The 27,561-nt window shown below is 44.0% G+C and overlaps 1 protein-coding gene across 2 annotated transcripts in view; it reads left to right on the top strand.

Moving 5' to 3' along the window:
- The window catches only part of ADAMTS17 (ADAM metallopeptidase with thrombospondin type 1 motif 17), a 172,407-nt gene that overhangs the window by 95,922 nt on the left and 48,924 nt on the right, over window positions 1-27,561 (top strand). Inside the window, exons 11-17 of one of the 2 annotated variants that reach the window (XM_027465887.3) lie at window positions 657-758; window positions 2,404-2,549; window positions 6,001-6,167; window positions 6,447-6,574; window positions 17,107-17,227; window positions 20,130-20,204; window positions 25,104-25,184. In XM_027465887.3, the coding sequence (XP_027321688.2) occupies window positions 657-758; window positions 2,404-2,549; window positions 6,001-6,167; window positions 6,447-6,574; window positions 17,107-17,227; window positions 20,130-20,204; window positions 25,104-25,184 (820 nt within the window). The remainder of the gene's footprint in view (window positions 1-656; window positions 759-2,403; window positions 2,550-6,000; window positions 6,168-6,446; window positions 6,575-17,106; window positions 17,228-20,129; window positions 20,205-25,103; window positions 25,185-27,561) is intronic. The other variant, XM_027465888.3, reaches the window with a different exon arrangement.

Below are 27,561 nucleotides of genomic sequence, written 5' to 3'. Positions count from 1 at the left end.
GGAACCTCGTGCTGCTCTTGCCCTCGCCTCTGACTTTTCACGTTCTCTAGCACATCAGATTCTAGCAGCTACTTCTCACCACCAAACCCTTCCTGACTTTCTCCCTGTCTGTCTGCTTATAGCTTATCACCAAGCTTCTCTGCTGCATGGTACACCATGAAATCCTTTCTTCTTTCTCCTTCCTCCTTCAGATCTTCTTCTCCCAGGGGTCAGTGCTGGCTGATTATAGCAACCACCAGGACAAACAGGGCTGACTGGGCTTTACCATGCTTAGTTGCTTGAGTACCTCTAAAAAAGAATACAAGTAATTAAGAAGCTCAGACACTCAGACATGTGGCATGGCTCCAAAGCTCTCATCGTGTTCTCCCAGCTTCCTTTTTAATGGACCAGATTTATTCTAGTGAAAAAGAAATCTCTTTAAATAATGTACTTCTTGTTTAGGGTGGTTTTTGTTTCTGACAATGGCATCCATCAACCTCTTTTATGTTCCCAGCCCCAACACTTCATGACAATTTATCCTTAAAAATAATTGCTCCCAAACTAACTAGAGGCCTCTGGATTCACATGAGAGAGACGGCCTGAGCTTTGCAGTGTATCCCATAATGATAACTGACATCCAGAAGTAATAATTGCACCTCATTGCTTTGTGATTGCAGCATTTGATGTGTGCTGGGCTTTGGTGCCTGGTGGAAGGAGATACATCCTGTAAAACAAAGTTGGATCCCCCCCTGGATGGCACTGAATGTGGCGCAGACAAGGTAATCAAAAGACTCAGCAGCAGTGAGTTTGTTTTTTCCAGCATTGTCACTGGAATAATGTTTCCAAGATGTTCACTATTTACCATGAACCCATATTTTATACCAATTCTGTTACAGAAACTGCTTAATTAACAGCTGGATTGGGTTAGGGCTTTCTGATTTTATGTTAGGTGTATTCCAGTAGCCTCCAGAAACCTCAGCAGCGAAGCTCTTGTGGTCTGGGCCCTACACAAACACTTCAGGGAAACCCCATGCCTCACCCTGCTAATTGCACTGAGCACCCTGTGAGCCACACGAGGTGGTAGCCCACTCCTGGCAGCTCTGCTCATTGCTGCAGGTGGTGTTTCAAGAGTGAGGTGTGTTTTTTTTTCAGTACAAGCTAAGGTAGTAGTGTTCTTGGCTGTATTTGAGATAGGAAGTATGGAGAGCATTTAGGTTGGTGTTCGGGGAGTGGAGGCAAATGGGGAAAGAACAAGAGGCTACTTAAAAACTTCACAGTTTCTAAAAGGAGCTCAGGATGTTCAGTTATTTTGAAGTATTATTTGCTGTACTGTGTGTATATGCCTAGATGACTAAGGCGGATACGGACTCCTGGTCAATGGAGAAAACGGTTACAAAAACCACAAAATAAGCTCTCAGGTTAGCAGATCTCCCTCCAGTGAACTTCATCGTTCCATTAGCTAACTTCAGTGCTGTAAGGGTGTGTGTTGCTGAGACTCAACTGCTACCTCCCAGCTGTGCTAACAGAAGTTGGCTTAAGTGATCATGTTTAACCTCTGCGATGGACTGTGCTAGGTGGTACGTGGTTTGTAAATGTGCGTGGTTCCTTTTCCCACCGTGGCTGATAACCCCTTAAGCTACAAAGGAACTCGACTGGTTTGGTAACCGCCAGTCTCCCTGCTAGTTTGGGATTCTGGTATTTATTGTGTGGTACAGTGTTGGGGGAGGTAAGAAAGAGAAAACCTTAAAAGCTTGTTGCTAAAATCAAAGATCAGAGACCTTTTCTTTGCTTGCAAATGGAAGATAAACAATGAGAAGAAAAGCTATGTTCTGGAAAGCATGACAAGGAAATTGAGACAAAATGTTTTTACATATATGTTTTTCTAACCACAGGAGTCCAGTGATTTGTTCGTCAGAATGCTTTGCAGTTGCTTACTGTATCATATCCTGGACAGAGCAAGAGAATGGGCTGAGTTTGCTGCTTGGTCAGGAGCCAGTGCAGCCTATTAGAATCAAAGTTTTGTTGGGGCCTTAGCCAAGCTAGGGTCAAAATACCTCAATGATTTTGTAGATAGCAGGAATGCTGCTGATGAAGACATTGCTTTGGGGTATGAGTTCTTGAACTCAGGTTCTGTGAAGAGTGTAACTTTAAGTCTTAGAATTTAGATAATTACCTGCATTACAAACGAAGGGGCTCATTTCTGTGATTTATTTTTTAATGACAGAATTCCCTTCAGGGTTTTATTGAGGGTGACATTTAATTTCTCTGTTTCTCCACCTCCATCTCACAGAAGCCTTGAATTTCCAGAAACTTCAACATGGGCTTTTGTAGTCTCTTAAGACATCCTTTTAAGTCTACCAGTACAGGATTGTTTTGCTAGGTCAGGGCTTCCTTCCAGCCTGTGCTAACACAATTGCATTTCAGTGGTGCCGAGCTGGGGAGTGTGTCAGTAAAACTCCCATCCCTGAGCATGTTGATGGAGACTGGAGCATGTGGAGTCAGTGGAGCATGTGCAGCCGGACGTGTGGCACAGGAGTGCGATTCAGACAGCGGAAATGCGACAATCCCCCGTAAGTCTTCACATCATGCTGATTTCTTTTTGCATGTAGCATTTAGGCAAACCTTGCTGCAAGAGTTCAATGAAGAAATGAGCAGCAGAGCTGCCTGGGGGACACGAGACCTGGTGTTACCAGCAAGGACCAGGTCAGAATCCAGGAGTGACTTCGGAGCCAAGCATGTGCTGTGACAGTGGCTTGAAGGGTTCCCGTTGGAAGTGGCCCATTGCAATGATTCAGATATAGATACAATTGAATTAAAGACCTGGGGGTTGGCAGAGGAATGATGCTGTGTTTTCTCTTCACCACTGCAGTGGATGAGAAAGGGTAACCTGGATCTGCAGAGCAAACTGCCAATACGTCTTAGGGATCAGTTTTGCAGGCACTGCTGGTTTCGTCTATGTCTACAGGCTTGGGAAATAGTGTCTGACAGTGGTCATAGTGTCCTGTAGTTGTGTTGATAAAGCACCCTGAGATATTCTGTACACCAGGATGTGCTGCACATGAAAAGTGTTCTCTACACAGAGTGGACCCTGCCTGGCTCCTGCTCGGGCTTGGCTTTTTTCAGATTCAAGAAGAAATGTACGTGATGTTATCTCCCATATGCCGTCCTTCCTCCATCTAGTCGGTTGTGGCATGCCTGGAAGTCTTCTTAGGAGAGGCCTGAGCAGGTCACCTCTGTGGCCGTTTAAACAGCCACCTCTGATTGCGTTATAGCTTCTGAGATGAATGAGAGCCCTCACAATCTTGAGAGCAACCCTCCAAGTTGTGCATCTCCAAATTTATTTATATTTTAAGGTTTTCTTCACAGACGAAGCACAGGAAACATCTTTTACATAGGGCTGAGATTCTGGTTAGCACCACAGTCACTTTGAGGACATGCCCAGGTGATGGGTAGGCACCCACTGGCTGCTGCTGAGATATATTCATGTAAAAGGGATACTTTTGTTTATTCCCCTCCTTAAGGCTGAACTGCAACTGCATGTCTGCAGTGTCCAGGCTTGATTTTTGCCAACTCGTTTTCCTGAACAAGGGGCTGAGCTGCTTTCTTTGCTGTCAGCTACAAAAAGTCTCTTTAACCACAGCACTGACCGAACCTAAATCCATTCATCATCGTTCCTTAAATTACAGGAAATGCTCCCTCCAAGATTGCACACTGATTTTAAAATTCTCTTGCTCATATACATTCTTGGCTTGGGATACACACGTGATCTTCTTTTGCTTCATATTCCTGGCGTCAGCCCACTTCTTCTGCAGCTGGTTTATTCACTGTCCAAAAGTATTGGCTAAGGGATTTATCTTTTCGTTTATGTGTATTTGGTCTTGGGATTTTTTTCTCTTCTGGAATCTGTACTCCTGCCAGCTGACTTTTGAGCCTGTGGGACTATCAGTATTTTTAAACCAGTTGCTTCACTGTTTGATTTGGTTTTTCCTCTCTGTAATTTCTATGAGTACTTGCATGCCTTGCCTCCAACTGGTTGTAAGGCAGTGTGTCGTTGGCCGCTTTGCACGTGCAGACTTCCGAGCTGTGCTGCCTTGTGTTCTGGTCTAGGCTTTGGGCTGTTGTCATGCAGTGGGATCAAAGGAAAAAACAACGGTTTACACAAAACATGAGAATGAGATCCTCACCCCTTCCCCCATCCTCTCTTGTCATGTAAAAGCCAAAGTGCTATAAAGGTGCTTAGATTTCTTCAGTCCCTTTAGTGGATGGATTCTCTTAGCAGGAATAGGGAGGAATGGTAGAAGATGGCCGTGAAGGTGCCTACCAGGAAATCTCGCAGTCTCTGTTAAAGGGGCGCATCAGGATGGGTTTGAATTACACTGTTTGTGAGAAACCCCAGGCAGCACTACAGCCCGTACTACACAGAGCTTGAGGCCTTTATTTTTACTGATGACCATTACCAATAACAAGAGCTGCTGGCTTCCAGTCTGCATTGGCAAACTCATAGAAAGTCCTTCACGAGTTAATGACATCTGAAGATGATCTGATCTGATTAAAATCAGAACAACTGCTGATGAAAGCACAGTGAGCAGTAGTCCTGCTGTGTCTTCTGCTTCACAGTATCAGATTGATACTGTGCTCTCCAGAGAGCACTCTGTTACTCTTTGGGTATCCTCCAAGATTTCTGCACATCTGCTGCCTTGCATGCCTCTGTGGCAGAGGAGAGGTGTTAGCAGTGCAACCAGACGTTTGTACAGGCTGCTCCTTTGGTGACTCTCTGTGGTGTTATGACATCATGTAGGGTTATTCTGGTTTAGCTTTAGTTTTGTTTATGAAGAAACAAAATAGAGGCATTTGTTAAGAGTTTGTGTTTTCCTTCTTAATGCTGATGCAAAATCAGTGGCCTTGCCTGCATGCTTGGAAACCAGTATGTGAAATGGCATGGTTGTCATGAATGGAGATTATCTGCTGCACAGACTTGTTTTTGGACACCCTTCTGGCAGAACAGCTCATAGCTACGTCTGGGTTATTTTGGTTTCAAGGTGCTGAAAACAGAACTTTAGAGGACGTGCTGAAGATACGTTTGCTGTGTTGCCATTGTTATGGGTGTTTGAGGCAGGGAGCAAAGCAAATGGTGGGAAGAAAAAGGTGAAATATTCCAAGTTGCCTGCCTCTGCCTTGTGTGTTCAGTGCGATCCTGGGCACAGTAACGTAACCGTGGTGTCTCTAGGTTCCCCATTAAGAATATAAATACTTTACTTTGGCATTTGTGTTGGAACCACAAATTATCTTCTGAACTGTCTCATTGTACAAATATAATGATTACTTAGACTTTACGTGTCATGCTCAGTGTACCTTCCAAAGCCTGACTGTCACAAGTCACCATCGCTTAAGAAACCTGTTCCGAGTCACCGTGAAAAAGTTAGAAATCGGACCTCATATTGTGGCAGTCCTCACAGTTTGAGAGTGTCTTGCTCAAAGTCCTGTTCTGAAACTGCTGGTGAATACAAACACACATATACTTACACCCATTCTCTATGCTTTTTCTCAGCCATTTGCCTGCTCCATCAGAAAATGGGTTAGGACAGGAATGGACTGCTGCTGAAGTTGAAATTTAGGTCAGCAGTGTAACATCAGTCACATCCCTTTTTTTGTGACCAGAATACAGTTAAGTAGTCTGTATCTGTCAAGAAGGCTGCTTAGTGGATGGATTACCTCTTAGCAGAAGTGTGCAATGTGCAGTCAGACACCTATTTATTGATCTGTGTATGGGACGCTACAAAAGAACATGCTTCTGAAACACTCCAGAGCATCTGCTCTAATAAGCCAATTATAGATCCAGGAATTTGGATAAGTTTCTGTCAGAGTCAGTGAGAGCAAGATTTGCCCTCCAGCAAGGAATGTCTGAGAGGAAGGATCCTTCCTGCTATTTCAGTACTGCCTTGGACAGGAACAATTAAGTGAAGGGGTGCCTGTGAGTAGCTACGCTGTTCTGCTGACCTTGGTTTCTCTTTTGTGTGATAGCCCGGGGCCAGGCGGGAAGAACTGCCGTGGAGCCAGCGTGGAGCACACCGTGTGTGAGAACTTGCCCTGCCCCAAAGGTGTGCCGAGCTTCAGGGACCAGCAGTGTCAGGCCCACGACAGATACACCAACAAGAAGAAAAGCCTCCTGACAGCTGTCATCGTTGATGGTAATTTTTTTTCTGCTACCTCTGTAATTCCTTGCTGTTTATTCTCTGCAGCTTTTTAACCCATCATAATTTCATCCACAAGACCCCCAGTTGTCTGTGGGAACACTGCAGAATGTTTCCATTAGCTGCATCTGAAAGATGGATTACAGTAACGTGTTCTTATTGCTTCCGTGCTGCTCCTCTAGCCTTCTTAACAGAATTACATTGCTTCATCACCTTTGCCTCAAAAACTTGTTTGTGCTGCTCCTAAGGTCAGTTGCTTTGTATTTCTTTCTCCAGATAAGCCATGTGAGCTCTTCTGTTCTCCACTGGGGAAGGATTCTCCTGTGCTGGTGGCAGACAGAGTCCTTGATGGAACTCCGTGTGGGCCTTATGAAACCGACCTCTGTGTACATGGCAAGTGCCAGGTGGAGTAACTTTCTCTTGTTTTACTCCTAGTGTTATGTCTGACCCGGGGTAGCTATGTATGTCCTAGAAGACGAGGCCTCGGTGTGGGTGGCTGGGCAGCCGTCTCTGAGGTGAGAGGGTGACCCTGTTTTATAGGATCCATTACAAGTGCTCCACAGGCCCGTGTCTTGGTCTGAGAATTACAAGAAATGCCCAAGGAAGGAAATGGTTTCCGAACAGCTGGGAATGTCCAGCGATCACATTTGCTTGTGTGTAGTCATCAAATGGCTAGGGTGGGAAGGGACTTCGGTGAGGGAGGCAGATGGGAGTGGAAATCTGGCTTGCTTACCCGCTCCATTTTGGCTACTAGAAGAGTCACTGAAAAAATGTTGATGCTGCAAACTGAAATATGAACTATTAGCCTGCTATAAGTGTTTTCAGCTCTATCTGGGGCCTATCTAGAAATACTGAGGAAGCTTTTTGGTGCCATTTGCTTGGCTCTTGGAGCTGCATAAACCCATATCTTCCTTGTGCACCGTACATTTGTGTGATTTTGAACTATATTACTAGATAATGCGAGGGGGAGTTTCTAACCTTTGGGCCCACCAAAACTGTTTGAAAGGCCCATTTTCCTGCAGTAAGGAAAAGGTTCCCTTCTTCCTACAAAGCAGGTTATAAAGCTCCAAGCAGCAGACAGTACAGGTTTAGAGGAAGAGATCCAGCAACCCAGAGCACAACCCAAGACAGTTTTCTTTTGCCTTGTCTGCATTGTCTTGTGCTCAGGTCGCAGGGAGAGCAAATGACAAAAGGGCATGGGATAGGCTTCCTTCTGCTCTCCTTCAGGAGCCGTTTGTCCCTTGCCAAACCCGGCAGATGCTCATTTCCTTCTGTCTCTGGTCAGACAAGTTGGGAGTAGAAACAAAGAGGACTCTGTCCAAAAGTCTTCAGATTTTCTTTCCTTTTCCTGGAGTGAAGGAGTGATGACCTATAACCATTGCACTGGTGGTTATTAATCTTTAGCCAGTTTACGTATGGAACTACGATGAGGTGTGGGCAATCTTTGTATACAGCTCTTTGTGGTTTGCTGGGCAGAGAGGCAGTTCATGCTGCAGTGTGTTGAACGATTGGGAAGGCCATCTCTTAGAGCTGCTTTTAGATTCCTTGAAAATGTAGTGGAAATGCATAGACCCATACTAACGGGAGGTGGAGGGTTTGGGGGAGGGATGGAAGAGATGATGGTGTTTATTTAAAGCTCAAAAATGACAAGCAGTCATTCAGATCGGATGCTTCTACCAGTGAGTAGCAGCTGGATTCCAGTCACTTGTTGCGGACCCTATGGCAGGGCAGTTTTTTCTCTCTCCTAATCATGTAACGTGTTCAGAGTTTGCTGCACACACAGTAGGGATGTGAAAGACGATTCACGAGGCTAGTGCAGCCTTGCCAGTGCTGGATTCTTCATGCCAGTTCTTCCTCCCAAGCGTTATCCTCGTCTAGATTTTTATCCCGTGCTAGGAGTTTGCCTTTACACCATTAACCAGCCCGCTGACCCAGCAGAACAGCTTTCCCGCACTGCCCTTTCCTTCCACTAACTCCACTGGAGATATGCGGGGTTGCCCTGGGGGCACAAGGCACACCAAATGTGGCATTATTTCTGCTTTCTGTGAGCAGTGAGTAAGAACTAGCAGTCTTTTTTTTTTGCTTTGAGCCTTCCCAGCAGGAAGATGGATGATCACTGTATTAACACGGGTATAAGGGAGGCTTTGGGGACATAATGCAGTTTTACTAATTGTAACGTGACAGGATAAGTGTAAAAGCTTTATCTGGATTGAATTTTGCACTGCTGCAAGAGACTTCCCGCTGCTTCCTGCCAAATAGCTGCTGAAGAGGCATGTTTAATTCAGCCCTTCTGATTTATTCAGATGAAGAATCTGAACAGCAAGTTGCAGGGGAGCCAGCACGGGTCTGATTCTTTATATGCTCTTTAATAAAACGTGCCTTGCATGGAGCCAGGTTCATGGTGCATCCCGAGTTACTTAATTTTTTCCCAGTTTTCAGCTGTATCTAAAAAAACCCGAAAAACCCATTAATAACCTTTTATAGTAAGGCCAGCTGTGCACCTCCAGCTGTGTGCCATTGACCATTACGCTGGGCTGGCCAGCTTTCCTGCTCCAAACATTCAGATCAGCCACAAATGGTAAATCAGACATCATGGCAATGCACATTTTCTTCTTCCAGTGAGCAGCAGTAGCCAGCTCCCCTCCAAATGAAAACCTTTATGAGCCCAGAGCTTTGGAGGTACATCATGAAAAGCAAATTGTGCTCTAACTTGGGGGCAACTGCCTTTAACTGTGCAGAGAGGTGATGACAGCTGCAGAACATTCAGTCCATTTGCATCTGGCTGGGAGAAAAGGCAAAATGATCAATTCAAGCCGAGCAGATTTGAAAGCCTTGTGAAGTCATTTATAACGCTCTTCTGCCTCTTATGCGATCTGGTGCTGAGAATCCCTATGTGTGACTGCGCACCCCATTTGCCATAGATGCTTGTCAAACTAGCTGTGTGTTAAATGAATTTAATTGGCATACTTATTTAATTACTCTTCTTCTCGTTTCTTTACCCAGTGTAGACAAAGCCTTGCAACAAGCATTGCAGGGGGGCTGGAGAAGAGAATAAGTGCTGAAATCACAGGGTGGTATTACTGTTATTTATTTTCTTGTGTAATCCTTTCAGTTAAAGGCTCTCAAAGGCAGGAATGACACACTGCCAGTGTGACAGATGTATTAGCAGTATCCATTGCCTGCAAACATCTAGTCCAGGAAATGTAATAGCTCTTTTCCCTTCAGCAGCATATGCTCCTAAATGAAACTCATGCGTTGTTGTTGGAAAAATGAATGTAGATGAACACGGCAAAGACAAACTGTTCTTGCAAGGAGAGGAGGGTTTTGAGAAGGGAGGCAGGAACAAATTCTTTGCAGCCTCGACATACCCTAACTGCAGTTGGGCACTGAAGAGTCTTTTTTTCATTGCATGTTGTGAACTTTTTACAGTTTCCCTTTAAACCATGAGCTGAGATCCATTCTAACCAACGTGAATGAAGCTTTTCGGTGTCAGCCTCACTATCCTTGAAGTAAAATCATCATTAGCAGCCGAGTCCCTGTGTTGACCACTTACACCTGAAGGCAGCTGGATGGTGTAAATTTGGTTAATGCTGTGGTCACACAAGGAAGCACCAGAAGAGAGCAAAGTGAGCCCTGTAGTTAGCCAGGAGTTCCTAAGTCACCTGTATTTTTATAATCTTACTTCTTGCCTTTGAGATAAATCATACTTTTTTATCCTGTCCTTGTTTATTAGAGTTGGTTTTGAGGATGAGCATTTCATTCTTGGTAGTATTAGAAGTTTGCCAGAATTAGGACAAAATAAAAGCTATGTATGAGCTATGAGTTAATCTGAAAAGTTGAGGACAGTGTTACAAAGTTATGTCTTTAAAAGAAATGTGGTAGAGAAGTAACAAACGCACTTATCCTGACCATCTTCTCAGTAAAAGAGATGCCCTGTTCAGTATGCGTACCCATTTTTCATCTTTTCTTGAAATGCACGTTGTTTTCTATCAAGGGGAATTTGTTTTTTCGTGGAATTTTTCAGAGACAGAAAATCTGTAACAGACCAGAGAACAGCCGCAGTCTGATGAGGCTGAGGAGAGGAGAGTGAGTGCACGGGCGGGCTTGCAGCCCAGTCCCTCTTGCCTGCTTTCACGGTTTGCTTTCTTTAGCATGGACATTACAGTCTTGATGAGGACGGGGTAATGCAGTGCAAACTCCCCCTCAGATTGCATTTATCCTCTCCTGTTCCTCTCCAGGTGGCTTTCAGAGAGGATTTCCTGAAGTTTTTCTTTTCCCTCGAGTACTCAGTGCTCATTTCATGAGTCAGCGTTCGTGGAAGCAGCGTGCTTTCTAACCTCTTACACTTCTTCGTTCTGTTCAAGCTGCTCATGTTAGCAGCAAACTGCTGGCAGAAGCAGAGCTAAAAAAGGTGTCAGATGTCACACAGCCGTGGTGTGGGGAGAAGACAAGCTGCTCAGCTGACTGTTGTGATGCAACATTACTTTGTGCTGGCTTTTTTTTTCAGAGGAGGATTAGTCAGAGACTCATGATAGGAGAACTTTGCAGTGGGGACTACATATTGGGCTTCAGGGTGTAACCTAAGGTCTCTTTGAAAAGAGAGACCTTGTGTACAGCAGAACCTGGTTAGAGATCAAGGGCAGTCTTTGCTGTGATGTAGCAGTTTAAGAGGTGGAGATTTTTTGGCTTTATCTAGAGTTTTCTCCATGTGTGTTTTGTCATGTTATAGCTATTTTAACTTGCTGGTGAATCTGTAGCACCTTCAATGATGACAAGACACACGTTAGGCTGTCCTGGCACAGCAAAAATATTGTAGAACTACTTTCTTCCAAAAGCGATTGTCATATGGTATGAAAGGTCTGGGCCACAGACATAAAAATGGCCACATTTTCAAAAATAGTTTTTACAGATTGGGTGGACAGTGTCAGTAGACAGCCACAAGTGACAGAGGATGAAATTCAGTTGTCTTCTGGGCCTATTGTTGGCAAACACTTCTCTAATGTGTGCAGTACCCACTTTTTGCCTATGATTGATGCATACAGCTCTGGCTTTGCCTCCTCACTTTATGATTTTCCATGTATTATTCATATTCCTGCATTACAAACTGTGGTACAAGATGTTCCAGACTGGGTAGCTTGTCTCCATACAACCACTTGGCTCTGTGCTGTACTTTGATAAATTATTTGGTATTGCTCACAAAGTCCAGAAGGGTTATTTGAACTACAGAAACCTACTGTATAATTTTTTGTTTGTTTGTTTTGTTTTGTTTTTCTCAATTCCTGTGTCTGTACGAGTGTAATTTGAGCCCTAAAAAGAGGTTTGGGGGCTTTTGGTGAGTAGGACATAGCACCAAAGCACAAGATGTTGTTGGTATCTTACTGTGTTTTTTTTTCCTGTACTTCACAGTGGGATATGAAAAAAGTCATGCTGTTTTCCAACTATTTTCCTTCTGTGTTAACTCACAAAGACCACATAATAGCCAATTTATTGTTACCTGCCTTGGAGGCTTTAGTTTGTTCTTGTGGCTGTTGCAGCCAAGAATCGACCAGAAGGAGGCTACATATATCATACATTGATAAATATATATTATTTTCTCATCCAGAAGTGACATGATAGGTGCTTGTTTTGAAGAAAGTAAAATCCAATGGTATGTGCAGCCTGATGGTATTTGCACAAAGCAGGTCAGAGGCAGGGTGGAATCAGTCCTCAGGTGTCAATTCAGATGAACCTGGTTTAGAAGGATCAGAAAGGGGTAGTTACAGAAAGTGGCCAAAAAAAAAACAAAAACAAAGAACAGAAGGAGTTCCTGGGATGGGAAAAGTCTCTGGGAAGGAAAGTGCTTTGTATTATTTTCATGCTTCCTAATGTACCCTGCTCTGCTGCCAAAACATGGGGGTTTCAACACAAAAAGCTTCTATATGGAAAACTGGTTATCAAGAATAATTGTGCATAGCATTCCCATGAACTTGTAAGGGATTTAAACATAAACTCAGTGGGCAGGTGTAATTGCGTGTCTAATGTGAATAAGGTAGCACTAATACAAAATAGGCAGCACACAACTCCTGCTCCAGCTGCACTGCTCCAATTCAGATAAAATCTGAAGGCTCGGGAAATGACAGGAAGGTGTTTGCTGAACTAACTTTGATGTGGACTCCAACCCAGAAAACAAAGTTTGTTGTGGAACAGAAAGAGAAGTAACTTAGAGATGAATTGCTTGATTTGAGATCTGGGCTCGCCCTCCCGTGCACATCCTGACAGACACCCACGATTCTCCACAGGGGCAGTTGTGTTTAAAGCAAAGCAGTCGGAATTCTCTTACCTTTAGATCCGAATGTCGGCTGCTCACATGTGCATGTTCCTGTTTCATGTGGCCCATCCCTGGAGGTAGCAGTGGACACTGGATATTATGGACAAAAAGTTGGCAGTGCAAATGAATCTGTCATAAGCAGCATGCTCTGTACATGATTAATTTGTAAAATGGCACATGTTGCATCAATATTTATATTTGATCCATTGAGACAGCTAGTTAACTCAGCATATGGGAAGCATTACAGTGTTGTGAGTCTACAATGTCGTTTCTTACACAGGGTGGGTGTATGTAACAAAAATAATTGTGTTTATGTAGCAAAACATATTCACACAGGCTGTATCAATTGAGCTCTTGCACAGCCATTCAAAATACAAATAAAAATATCATTTAAAACATCCAAGCAATACAGCGCATAGTTCACACAGAAGAATCCAAATGATGTGCATTCAAGAGGAGGAGTTTTCCTATGCTGGAGCCAGCAATGACTGAAGCTGGAAATACCACCCAACAAGCAGTATTTTCAGATGTTTAATTACAAAAATGCGAAGAAAGGGGAGGGAGCAAAGGAAGGGTGGGCTGAGGTATCAGCTGAGTGAATTGCAGGCCTTTGGCTCAGCACACAGGCAGTTACCTGCCAATTTAAAGGTCAGTAGTTACGAAACACAGCATCAGAGCAGGAGACTGTGGTCGAAGATCACTAAGAAATCGGTGGATATAGTTGAGACCCTCCATGCTGAGGAGTTCAAGCCCTCAAAGACTGTCTTGAGGTTTCCTGCCAGCACTCCCATGTTTCAACATGGGCAAGGGACTGGTTTTGGTTTAAAATCTGCTTCCTCGTTGTCTGATTAATTATGCTGTTAACTAGCAGTCCTACAGCACTGCAGGCTGTCAGCAGCTAGCACAGGCAGGGACTGCAACTCCCGGGTGATGCCAACATCGGTCCCTTTGCCAGAGCTGTGGATGTCACTGTCCAAGTCTCTGTTGGACAGTCCAGGGAAGATCCAGGAGGCTGAGAACACGGCTCGCGGTGGTGGATGCACACACAGACTCCTACTAGTAAGCACGTGGTGGCTCTACCAGGCAAGATCTTCATTTTCTATTCTTTCTTGTGATTATGGTAGAGCTCCAAGTACACTGCTCATTCCTGAAGGGATCATCTTGGTAAGAAAACAGAACTGCTTCCCTTTTTACCAGTCCCTTCAAGGCTGCTGGAACTGAAAGTATCCAGCCAGTACTGGGGGTGCTGGTCTATGGATTCAGTCTGCTACCCTGCAGGATAACTCTTGGGTCAGAGGATATTATTGCAAGGTGTCTTTTCTCAGCATGTAAAGCTTCCCCTTTGTGCCCTTCTGCTGCTTATTGGAAAAAAAATCACCTTCCCTTTTTCAGTACGCTGTACAGGAAGCAGTGCAGGATGAGTTAGAGATGATAAAGATCAGGTAACTTCCTTGAACTATACTTGGGATTCAAGGGATATTTTCTGCGCTATGAAAACTTGAGTTGTGAGCAGCATAACTTGGGATTTGCCCTGTGCATACTGTTTATTAAGCCCTCATGTTTTTGAAAGCCTTCTGCAGCTAAAGGAAGTCTGTATCTATTGTAACGATGCATCATATAGTACATACACCAGAGAGCGGAGTGTCAGTTGGAAGCTGATAATGCACAGGCCTGATACATCTTCCCCCAGGGCTGCTGGGGCTTGGGCTTAAGCCTCTGGCCCCTGGAGCTGGGATGTCAGCAGCTTCCTCGCCTAGGGGAAGGCTGGAGACCTCTCAATTAATGGTCCAAGGACTGCTGACAGATAGTTTCCTCCCAGGAGGGGTGCTGGTGACTGAAGTGGTCACTGTAATGTGTTTCTAAGGGACTTTGGAGCTCGTGGAAATGTGTTGTGAAGTGTTAGCAAAAGCTGTTTCATTATGTACTGCTACTAAATGTGCTTGTGCTTTGGAACTGATTGGAAGGCTTTGGGAGGGGAAAATGGGCTCTAATGTTTATGTAGACTGGAGTAAAGTGCTTACAAAGTATTTTTACCTCATAAAGTAACAAGAATGCACCAATTTTCATCTTGAAGCCAGGAAAGCAAACTCATTCTCAAAGTTTTCCTTTGCAAGAAGCCGTTTCCTGGCCCCAGTTTGACAGAAGCCTTGATCATTAAGTCCCAAACTGACGGGCAAAGTGGAGGAGAGGGCAGATGCCACCAAAGGGAATGCTGCAAGGGTCATTCCCATCTCTTCCACTCTCAGGGAGCTGGGCAGAAGATGAAAGGCAAAAAACAGCAAAGGTTTTAGAGGGTGGATTCCATGGGTGCTCCTTCCCTGTCCTCAGAAAAGGTCTATGAAGTCAAAGTGTGTCAGTTACCGAGGAAATGTGGGAGGAAATGGCTTGTCTTGAACCCCAGTGTCCAAAGAAGGGGGATTTACTCTTTCAGAGGCTTTGTTTGCTTGCAGTGGCTTCCATTAACTGGGAAGCTGCAGCGTAAATGCAAACCATGTGATTGCTCACCCCCTGTTCCCTGCCTGCCTCCGTTATAGTCCTACAGACTCCTCATGGAGCGCTGGGAATAAGTGTGGTTCAGCACTCATTATATTCCCTTTATTCATTTGTATGCTCACATAGTGCTAATAACAATGCAGCGCAATAAAAGATAGCACAAGAGCCTTAAATTAAACGCAGCCTTTCCAGTATCTCAGCAGGGTGGCAGGCAGGCATGGATTTCCAGCTGTCTTTCAGCAAGCCCATTAATAAATCACATTTATTTGCCTGGAAGGAGAACTGCTGGGACATCCTTCTGTTTTGGGGGCAGAATCATATTCAATATCCCCACATTATTTGTTGGACATGGGTGTGAAGTTTAGCCCTGAGAATTGGAACTGCCAAAAACTCCATGGTCCTCTTCAACTTTACTTAATTCCCATTTATATAGTTGTGGGGTTTTTTTGCTTTTTTTTTTGTGTGTGTGTTTTTTTTTTCTGTAGTCCTTGCCTACCAACTTAGATACTGCTCTAGTTAATGAGCAGCATCTCACTTGTATGCGTTTATGTAAGGATGATCATTTTTTTTCAGCATTTATCTGTCTCTACTGATTTATGCAGACAAACACTGCATCAGAACAAATCCAAATGCTGGCATTCTTTGATCCCTGTAATACATCTGGATTTAAGCAGTGGCCAGTGTCTTCTGAAGCAAGGGGAATGCTTGAGTTCAGGTCCAAATTACATTACTTAACACGCAGGCAGCCTCAGATAAACAGCCCAAGTTCTCTTCATCTTTCCCTGCTTAACCCGTTTTTCAAAATTCTCATTATTTTAATTGTTCCAGTGTTCCTCTGGCTTTATTATAAGAAGGCAAGGAAGGGAGAGACGCAACAGCCTTGTTCCAATAAGCGTTACTGGTGACAGTCCTGCTAACTCATTTGCCAAGGAATTGTTTATCTACAGAGAGGGAATCTGCAACTTACAGCTGAATCCCTGCTAATAACTTGCATAATCAGAACTCTTATTTCAGCCAAAGTTTGTCTATTAAGACTGAATTGCTGATAATTTGGAGTCTTACAAGGACAGAGAACAATTCACACAGACTAATTAGAATAATACCATGATGTTCAATCACATTGTAATTTTGTCTTACTAACCTCGAGATCCAAAAGTCTTGTGGTCAGTGGTCACCACCAGAACCTGGCAATGGTTTGTGAATAGGGAAGGTCACCGTGACAGCCTCTGTAGCTGCAGGGAGAATACTGTGACTGCTCTAGTTCTGCAGCCCTCACAGACAGCTATATTGTTATTGGAAACAGTTTTACTAGGTATTGAAAACTCTGAAAATGCCATTTTAAATGAAGCTTTAGATGAAATCATGATTATTTTTAATTATTTTTTTTTACAAATGAATGTCAGTTCTTAGTACAGTGGAAATATCTGTGAATTTTCATAAAATCGTATGGTACGTAGTGGCCATATATGAACCTGACCTGATTCCATTGAAGTATTTTTGCACTGCAGGTATCTTGAGTCATTTTATTGGTGAGCTTTTTTTTCAGGTGTTGCCAAAGCACAGTCACTCCCTGGTAAGATCCCAATCCAGAGGCAGGGCTCGTTCAGTGAGCCCCATGCTGAAACTTACAACAGCACCCTGACTTTTGGTGAGGTGAGAGACTGAGACCAGGGTTCTGGTTACTTGGGTTAATGGCCATTTAAGCAAGTCACATTTTTCTCTTCTCTAAACTAAGTGTCACAGTGCTGGTGCATTTCTGTGGGATGTCTTTGAGTTCCTTAGGTGGAAATTGCTGTACAAACATGAAATACTGTTTTAATCTTTTGTTGTTGTTGTTTGAAGGAAGCTAGAGTGGGTTAGTGTGAAATCCGTGATGATACCTGGAATAACTAGTGGTTTTGAAACTCTCTTCAGTAATGTCTTCTGATTCAAAGTTCGTGCTCTTAGTGTTAGGGAAGGGGGTTGCTAAATAACCAGCTCAACACTGTTCCAAATGAATGCTCCACTGATTCACAGCGTTCAGTTCCTCCTGTTCAGGTTTTCAGTCAGGTGTCTATCGTAGTCTTGACATCAATGTTTAGAGATACTTTAACCTTGCAAACAAAATAATTGGGGACCTCTGGTTGTTGTCATTAGAAAATTGGCTGCGATGGAATCATTGGTTCAGCTGCCAAAGAGGATCGCTGTGGAATCTGCAGTGGTGATGGCAAAACCTGTAAAGTGGTGAAAGGCGACTTCAACCACACGAAGGGGATGGGTGAGTAACCCTCAGCAGCATTTCAGCAGAGCGGAGGTTCTCTTAACTGCTTGAGGAGAGTTAAAGAGAGGCAGTATAGCTCTTCTTGGATAGCATTTGACTCACCTGTGCTGATGAACACATTAGAGGGCAGCTGTTCTCTGAATTTGCATGATTTCTGATTTATAATATCATAAAACTGTTCATGACATCCGACTTTTGCAGATGATGGGTAGGGGTCTGACACCGCTGGCTCCACTGATTTTCTCCCTTTCCAGCCAGTGGTGCTGCCAGGAAAGGTTCTGTAGAAGTGTGTGACAAGGAATCAGTGAAAAGATATGCAAGAATGAAAATACTGACTCCTCCCTCGTCTTGCCTTTGAGTAACTCTCCAAAGATAGATACTCAGCATTCAGTCTTACCATTTACTGAGCCTCTTGTTAGGTGGTGAGTTGGGAGTGCTGAGAACTTCTCAGGATCACGCCTGATGGAGCTGTGCAGTATTCAAAACTGTTTCTTATTTAAAACAACAGAATCTGTCTAGGGACACAAAGCAAAATTCAGCTGTGATATTCTGCCTGCTTCTTATTCAGTTGCCCAGATAGCAGCCGTTCCTTCTCTCTGAAATTCAGAACGAAGTTTCTCATTTTGAAAGCTGCCGGTGCTGTTGATGTTAAATAACAGATAAAATCGTAGGATCTTCTCCAGTGGGAGGGAAGTCTGATTTCAGCACCATCCTTGAGCTCTTTGGGAGCTCTGAATGATGCACATTGTATGTTCCAGATGATTCAAGCTATAATCAGTGTATCTCAGCTAAATAAAAAAGCCCTCCCCTGTGAATATTATTACTGAATCCCTGCCAGCAATAGCATCCAGTATAGCATAAAAGAGCTTCTGGTCAGACTTAAGACTTTCCCCTCTGTTGTTAAACATTAATGTATGTGCAGCTTGGTGTTTGAATTAGTCTTTGTTCCAGAGTTTCTGTTCCATGCTTCTGAGAAACCTTGTTACCATTCATCCAAACCCGGCAAAGGGAGGGAAAGCCAGATTCAGGACTCACAAGCTGCTCCAGGAAGAAGCAATTGTCCAGCAAAAGTGATTTCACATTCAGGGAATAGAGAGCTGCCGTTTCTGTGTGCATAAATACATTGAAAGTGTGCTACTCCAGGACTGAGTTCAGCAAAGCACCCAGAGATTTCATTTAAGCACACGCTCCAGTTGTGGTTGGTTACTGAAACAGCACAAGTGCTTTGTGGCTTCCTTGAATCAAGGTCTCAGCACTAAAGTGATTTTGTTCATTGGCCTCTTCCTCTGCATCCTCCTCCTTCTTATCTGTGGGGCCAGCTGTGACCTGTCACCTCCTGTGAGGTGCAGGTGGGATTTCCCACCTCCACCACGGCTTTCTGGAGCACATTCATGCTGTGGCATTGCTAGGCCAACCTGCTGAATAATTTCCTGCTTTATTGCCTTTGACTCTTTTGTCCTGGTTATTTTCCACCTATTTGTGTCAAGGCATTCGCACTTGACAGAAATGGTGTAAAAAGTTCCTCTTTTCAGTTGAAAAAAAAATAGTCTCTCTTTCTGTAGCAGATTTTACAGCTGTTCCTGAACTTCCCGGTGGCTCCTGAAGAGAACTATCTTTTATCTTTTCCAATTAGACTACAAAACATCTCGGGTAGATAATAAGAAATGGCTGGGTCACTGCCAGGAAGTTGCACTAATTCCCAGCTAGACAAACTGCCTGAGGGTGGTAACTTTACAAGGCTGTAGGAACAGAACAGACTCGACCTTAACGGGTTGTGCAGCTGCCAGGACGCTGCAGGAGGGATTCACCCCCAGTGCCGTGTTGCCTAGTGGGAAGAAATGGCTGACGGGATCATGGTTTGCATTAGGCTCTTCAGGCATTTACTGATTCTTCTTCTCCGATGATCATCTTAGAAGTGCAAACTGGTCACAAGGTTGCGTTGTCGATGCCACGGAGCCCTTTTAAGTGCTTCCACCTTTACCCATCTCACGGAACTCACAGGAAATTAGTTTTAAAATAGTAATCTCATAGAGATTTGTTAGAGGCTTTGATTTATTATTTTTTAAAGGGAATTTTATTTTTGGGAGTAACGATTTTAAAAATGATCATCCATGATATAGTAAGTAGTCTTCTAGGTTGAAAATCATCCTTGCTTTTTTTTTTATTATTTATGCTCTTTTAATGAACATCCTAGCCTACTAACAACAAAGGAATATTTACACTTTATTTATTCCCTGTTCCTGTTTTCCTGCTTTTGGGTTTCTTCTATGTTACATACTGAATATAGACTTGTTCTTTTGATGTAGGATTTCTGACCCCAATTCTGCAAAGATTTTATGCATCCATTTATATCAATTTATATTCATATACTGGTGTTTTGCAGTCAGGTCCTTGGGTTAACTTACTGAATCTCGTGCAGCAGGCAAAGCTGTGGTGTTAGATCTGAGGTATCACAAGTGAGCATTTGGTTACTCAAGAAAAAAAAAAAAGTCCTTTTTTTCTTTCAATAAGTCCTTAAGCAAACGTACAGAAACCTGACAGAACTCTGGTCAAATGTGAACACGAAATACAAATTTAGGCTTTGGATATGCAAGTGATTGCACAGGTCGGTTGCAAATGCTCACAGACTTGCTGCAATCCATGTTGAGGCCAGCATCCTGCATTAAGTATGCCGATGGGTTATCTCAGTAGAGAATAGCTTTCAAATATCGAGCTGTTGATTGTTTTGGTGCGGTGTCTGCTTTGGGAATTGCAACTGCTTCTTTGGGTGAGATCTTCAGCTGCTCTACAGGTGGGACTCCACTGACCGCGAGTTGGCTCCATGTCCTGTGACTGCAGATGGTGTTGTGGAGCCCTATTTATGGAACTAAACCCATACCAACTCCTTTCTGTTTCTTAGTCACCAATAGTCATTGTAAGAAGGTTTCCACATGTGTGATGACAAAGGCAAAGGCTGTTCCCAAGTGTTTCTCGTGTAAGATACTTGAATGCTGTTTGCAGTGTTCGTGGGTGCTGGTGATGTCCTTTGGTGTTGGTTCTTCGTCTTCTTTTGGTTGGATGAGATGGGGAGATGGGTATCAAAAGCCATGGATAAACTTCAAGACCTTTTACTAGTTAGTTTGTTTTTTCACAGATACCAAGAACAGATCCTTTCCTTTTAGAAGAAGTGAAAGAGAGATAAATTTTCATTAACCAAATAAAAAATACTGGGCCTGTTTCTTGTTGTGATGCTGAATGTCACATACACTTCTGTGCAGCTGGCTGTCCTCAGTAGGCCGGCCGAATGCGCTGTTTAGATTGAGATTTTACTTCTGACTGGCACCATGCCCTGTACCTAGTGCTATGAAACAATTTAAAAAATAAAAATAAACACGGGCTTGTTCTGAAGTCCATCTCAGCCTCCCTGTCACTGTACAAGGGACCTAGAACTAGAGGACAGTTGGGTAGCTGATCTGTATTACTCACTAGGGTGTCTGTCCAGACTCCAAGTCCGGGCCTGTAGTGCTCAGACCTGCATCAAGAATGAGCCATTTTCCTTTGCATCTGTCACTGTTGATTTTTCTCACCCATATCAACATTTTCATTGCAGCTCTTTGCTTGGGATCCAAAAGAACCCTAGTTATTTGGAGTTTTTTAATTGCAGAGCACAATATGGTGATATGTGCCAGTTCTGACTGTTGTTTTGGGAGATGACTAGTGCATCTTTGCTAGCAATTTCTATTTGTAAGATGATGAAAACACAGGCCTTTTATTTCATACTTTATTTTTCCAGCACATATTTAAAACAAATAAAGGAAATTTGGACAGTGGTGCTGTAGTGCTGGCTAGGAGCATCTTTACACAATGCAAGAAACTCATTTCTTGTCAGTAGGGCGTACATCTAAATGATGACAAAATAGTGCCCCAGGGATAACTCCTGGGGTGTCTTACAAGGGTTTAAGCAGAACATATAAGAGAGATACTCACAACCAACTTTGCAGGAATAGTAGGAGGCTTTGAAATCTATCCATGGCTCTCCGGTGATAGGATTTTCTTCCAAATGAGCTATCCCATGGCTGGAAGCGGACAGGTGCTGATGAGGGAATTACTCTCAGGATAATAGCAAGAGAGAATCAGCGCAGCTGCTCCAAAGATGGTTATGTACTTACTGCTGGATGTTTTTGCACTCCACTGCAGAAACCAGCACTCGGTAAAAGGTGCAGGATGGGAAGGGTCATGGGAACTGATACGCCTAGGTGGACAGGGCAGCCTGGTTTCCTTGGCTTCCACCCTGAGATCTTTGTTCTGATGGGGAAGCCTGATAACGGGGTGAGCACTGCTGACATCTCACATTTATTGTCATGTGTGTACAGGGATGGGACACGAAGGCACAGTGCCTACAGATCGGTGCTTTCAGCCATGGGATAATTTCCCCTTTACCTTGGAGTCTGTCTTTCACTGGGATGTGAGCTGGGAAAGTGGTTTTGCAGTGCATCAGTGACGTTGTGAAGTTCATACTAAACTTTCTCTTCATTCTGAGAGTAACAACAGCTAACAGTGGATTTCCCTGTGTGAAATGCTTTCCTCTTGCAAATCTCTCCAGCATTTAAATGAAGATACAGTAGCCACTGTTCACATATTCATCTCCTTGATGACAAAGCCGCATCTTTGTTCTGGTGTCTCTCCTAATACGAGTTACACCATATAATTTGTATCTAGGATTTGCTTCAATCATGGTCTTACATTCCTGAGACACTGATGTAATGCAGATTGTCCAGAAAGATTGGTGCATGCCAAAGTAACTGTTCCCAAGGTGGAGCATACTGCATACAGCACTATAAATTATCAAATAATGAAGCTCTCCTGTTGTACTTTCAAAGCTTCATCTTAACAGGCTGATTTATGGGTGAAATTACTTGAAATACTGCCTGATAGTTGCCAAATCTCATCAGTCTTTAACCAATGCCTCATTTAAAGCAGAACTTGAAGCCCAACCTTGCAGACCCCTGCATTGCAGACAATTATCCTAAGACCTAACAGATCTTTGAGACTTCTTGACGCCGGGCCAACTCTTGAGACTTTTTTTGGTCTTACTAGCTGACACTTGGTAATCTTTCTGGCAATCTGCAGTGACAGTTCGCTTAATAAAAAGTGCCTTGAAAACAGTGAAGATGTTTTCTGGTGCAGTTATCTCAAAGATCAGGATTATTTTGGGACCAGCAGCATCGCATTAGCACTAAGGACCAGACTGGAGCGGTGGTAGCTGTCCGAGTTTGTACCTGTGGCAAATTTGCATGGATGGTGTACAGTATGTTTGCAGTAGGATTTGATCACTAACTCGCACAATATTGCTAGAGATAATGACCAAGGGTGTAAAGATGCTGCTTTTGGTACATGCCCAAGATCTCTGCTTCCTCTCTGAAAGGACAGGTCAGGTTCGTACAACTGCAGAGTGGTTCACAGCTCACTGAAGAAGCAGTAAAGGCCAGCAGTTGGGTTTGTGCTGCATGATCTCGGTGAGTTAGCTCGGTGTGTTTCTTCTTACTCAGGAGCTGTGAATACAGCCCCCCAAAGCCATCAATCAGGATTAGAAATTACATGAGGAGAAAAATCTGGTATAAGACCAAACCAAACAGTCTCCACAACTAATACCGTATTAATAGCTTGCACTCCACTATTTACCATTGTAAAAAGGAGCAGAAAAGTCAGCTTTTCCACGTGGTGTTCCTCTCATGACACAGTGATGAAACGAGAGTGTATTTATGGCACTAGCTGGACCTCAGGCATGGCTCCCCAGCTCACCCAGCTCCAAAGCACTGTGACGCTCCCGGCTGCTCTCGGTCAGGGGACAGATCCAAAGCTCAGTGAAGCCAGTGACTGGCTTGCCACTAAATTCAGCCCAAATTTGCATTCAACCCTTGCATGAGTTAGTTCTGGACATTCATATCTGGCAAACAATTTTAATTTTAAGTAATAGTACCCGAATAGGTATGTTAAATTACCTGAACCTTGGGCATGTTCCAAAGTGGCTTCCTAACAGGGTGTTGAGGTGTGTAACAGGGCTGGTTTCCCCGGGACGGGCTGGTGTTAATCACACCTTTGCCGTGTGCGCATGGCTGGTGGCAGCTGTTGGTCGGGGTTGTATGCAGGTGCATGGGGTGCGGTGAGGTTGTTTGATTTCTGGAACACTCTGTATTTACTGTCATTTGGTATCTCAGCTGATGAAAAAGACAACTCCTGGCAGCGTCTAGAGTGAAATCCAACATCTGTTTGATTTGATTTTATAACAGAATTTTGTATTGCATTTAAGAGTACCCAGACATGGTTTGCAGTTCTGCTGTCCCTCTTTCTGTTTTACCTGCAAGGCTAAGTGACTATTTCTGAGATACACCGAGTAAGAGAGAAGTAAGGAAGAAAACATGCAGAAAGAACTGAACTGAACTGAAAGGTCAAACAGTAAGTGTGATTCAGATGCAGCGATCAGGGAAAGAGGGACTGTGTCTAGCCCAAATCAGCTGTCCACCCAGTGACCCTCATAAAACCCAAGCAATCAGGCCTCATTGATATGACACCAAAGAGGCTGGACACTGCTTGTTCAGACAGCCTGAAACCCAGAATTCCTGTCTGACTCACTCCATGTCATGGTGGCAAGAGAGTCACTTAGTCCTGAGATGCATTGGGTTGTCAGCATCCTTCTTTAAGGCTTTTCTTATCAGTGTAGCAGAAGCGTGGCCATTCAGCTGCGCTTGTCCCTGAAATAGTTCCCCAAATCTTGCTGAATGCTAGAGGAGCCTCTGCTCCTTGCTCTAGCAGTTCTCCAAGCTCTTGCTGTAGCTTGCCCTTGATTTCCATAAAGGCAGAGCTGACACAGAAGAGCTTCACACGGCCCTTTATGAAGACAAAAAGGAGGGGAGAGAAGGGGAATGAGGGAACATACAGAATAAGCTACTTAACATGTAAAAGAAACAGGAGAGCAATAATCCATAAGATGTGCCAAGTAACACACTGCAAAGTAAACTGGGTGGCCAATTAGAAAGAATCAAATCATGGTTGTGATGAGATTAGTGTCATTTACAGGGGGCTGATTCAGAGTCCAATGAAGCCAGTGGAAAAACTTTCCCTGACTCCCAGGCCTTTGAAACGGGCCCTAATGCTCCTCAGCTTTTTAGTTTAAAGGCAGCAGTTTCACCCCATGGAACAAGTATGTAACTCCACATGGCTCTGTGGTGGGGGAAAACACGCTACGTTTCCTTGTAGCTCCTTATTATTCTTACTGTTATTCTGTTAGTGAATAGTAGGGTAATTACATCATATTGCTGGTTGTCGAAGGAAGCATGAAGAGGCCAACAGAGTTTCAGAAAAATAAAGACCAAGAGAATTCCATAAAAATCTGATGGGGTGCTGTAAAAACTTCCCTACCTTGTCAGATGCTCGGATGGTCTCATTTGGCACGTCTTGTTTCTGCTGGCAGCACTTGGAGATGGTCAGTCTCTGACAAAGTTTCAGCTCTGTTGTTACATTAAATCTGAGCTGTGGAATTCGGTTTAGCAGCCCAATGCAAAGAGGCTGTTAACTATTATATCCTCCAGAACATTTATATAAAGCTAATGTGCAAGTGAAAACAAAGTTATTTTTCCCACATGTCCCACTAATTCCTCCTGTTCTGCTTAGGCATCATCCAAATGTTCTGTGGAGGTGAGTCCTTTCAGACAGCGATCGCAGCCAGGAGCAGGGATCTTTTTAAGAGGAGATGACAGGAGTATCTATCAGAAACTGGATTTCACATCACAGATATCTGGGCAGGAGTTGATTTTTTCATGGTGAGATACTGAATGATTGATGCCTCTGGCTGCCCGTGGGTTGTTCTCATCCATCTGCCCTTCTGTTGCCACAGGTTACATCGAAGCAGCTGTGATCCCTGCAGGTGCCCGACGGATCAGAGTGGTTGAGGACAAACCTGCTCACAGTTTTCTGGGTAAAAAGACAGAACAAAAAATATTTTCCTTCAAAACTCAGCTCTGTTCTCTGTTAAAATGATGCTTCTCTAAATGCCTTGTAAGTGATGGGTTTGTTGTTTTCACAAAGTGGCTTTGATTTTGTTATTGTTTCGATCTCTCTACTTTTGTGGCTTGATTTCATGATACTTGCTTGACGTGATAGTACATGACACTTAGAAGGCCCTTGTGCAACTGGAAAGGACCAAACAACACGTTTATGTAGACATAAGGATTTCTGAACAACATTTGGCGCTGGGTTGAACATAGCTGCCCGCACTTAGGGAGGGAGTGGAAAAGAGAGCCGTGCATTTAAAGGAAGGATTGGCAGAGATACCAACAGAAAGGCTCCAAGCTCAGACTGGAACAAAGGCAGCACAGGGGAACTGATGTCCCTTAAGGATCTAACCATGATGTTGCCTGCCCCATTGCCTGCAGCAGCAGGTTTTCACTTGGTGCTGTTCTCAAGACCTGATTCTGCATTCTGAGGTGCGGGATCTATCAGTGTTTCAGCCCTTCCATAGCCTGATGTTCTCATAGCAGTGGTCGGAACAGATGTATGTTCCAGCTGATGCTTAGCCTGGAAAGTATTAGGTACTGTTTTCACTTGTGTATGTTCTGGTTCTCTCAAAGTGAGCTTCTCAGAGTGGAGACACTGTGAGGTTTCAGGGTAGAAAAGCACTGGAAGATGGGATTGCGTCCAGGGATATATCAGGCCTGTGGTAGAAACTCTGAGAGGATCACAAAGCTTGCTGCCCTCCCATTGTGCAGAAGGGGAAGCTGAGGTGTCAAAACGTGTTCATGGCTATGCATGGAGGCAGTAGCAAAGCTCGGGCTGGGATCCTTGGCAAAAACGTTGCCATTTGTACCACTTCTTGGTAAGAAGCATGTGTCCCTGCTGGTACTATTTCTGCTAGTGCTGCAGCCAGCTTGCTGGGAGAGGATTACGCCTACACGTAAGATGTTTGACATAGCAAAGAACTGGTGGAACAATGAGAGCCAGTGTTTCCTTGGGCTTTGCAAATACTCTGTCTGCTGGGAGCCAACCTTTTTGTTTGTCTTGGTGGGATTTACACAGGTTATTTGTCAGGGGTTTGGGCTTTGGCAGATAGCTGCAACAGCGAGATTCCTATGTGGAGCTAGCCCTTTGTTGTGACCAGTTAACCTTGACTTAAGCAGGTATTTCTCCAATAGGTGGTGAACATTGGAATTCACGGACATTTAAGAGCAGGACTTGGCCCTTGTATGTGTCCCATGAAGACAGATAAAAATTCTACAGATTTTAGATCAAAAAGTTCTTTCCAGGAGCACTGGGCATAAGGAAAAGATGCCCAGTGTCTTGCTAACCTCAGTTATTAAGTAGCAGCAGGAGTGTTCCAACAGGACAAAAAGATGACCAAGGAGACTAAATTCTGGTCACTCCGTTAGGCCTCATAATGCATTGTAAATCCAGATCCGAGTGTGAAAGGATTTTCTTTTTCAGTTACACCATCAAAGCTGAGCCCAATCAGGTCCTATTTCCACTCAGAACCAGGTACAGTGTTTTGGATTTGAGCCCAGCATAATTTGGAATCATTATTCCATGTGCTGGGAGCAGTGCCTGAAGAATTTCCCTCCACCTACAGGCAACCCACGCTGGCTGGCTTGGCTGGCTGCAATGCTTAAAAACCACCTTGAACAGGAAATGCCTCGGCAGTTTGTGTCCACAGGCTGGGAAGCAAGCTGGAGGGACCCAAGGTGGAAATAAAGATCTGACAAGGTGCCAGGTTTAGAAACAGATTGGTCAGTTCCTGTCTTTGAGCCAACAAGAAAAGGAGTTATGGGTTGTTGCTAGGGTTCCTTTTCCTTAATGTTCTTCTACTGTACAGCTTCGAGCCAGGAATCAGCTCAGAGATGTAAGAGTGTGGATGCTTGCTACTGCCTAAATGCTCCCACCATGGGGAGAAGGGAGAGAGCTGTGCTTTGCTGCCCTGGTTGAGGCGTAGGGACCCAGGAGAGCTGCAGCCAGCTTGGGGCACTTGCACCGAGTGAAGAGAAGCTGTGGTGAAAGCGCTTTGGCTCAGATCCTCTGCTGAATCTCCAGTGGAACTCCTGCAATCCTTAGTGAGCCCTTTGGGGCTGTTTCCAGACTCTCCTGCTCTGTTACTTAGGGAACAGTGCCTGCAGCAATCAAAATCAAACCTTTCCCAGAAGAGAGATCCACAAAGATTAAACATTTTGTTTTTTACCAGCAAGCTGTCGTCCTTTGATGATGAGTTGGATCCAAAGCATAGTTTTAGTCATTCAAGCTCTCAAACGCTCTTGTGAGCATGGGCCGTGAGATTTTTGCTAGTCAGCTGCGCTGCTGTGGAGATAGTT

The sequence above is a fragment of the Anas platyrhynchos genome, chromosome 11, assembly GCF_047663525.1.
Source record: "Anas platyrhynchos isolate ZD024472 breed Pekin duck chromosome 11, IASCAAS_PekinDuck_T2T, whole genome shotgun sequence".
Taxonomy (NCBI): domain Eukaryota; kingdom Metazoa; phylum Chordata; class Aves; order Anseriformes; family Anatidae; genus Anas; species Anas platyrhynchos.
Note: the sequence above shows the minus strand (reverse complement) of the source record. Positions and strands in the feature narration are given on the sequence as shown.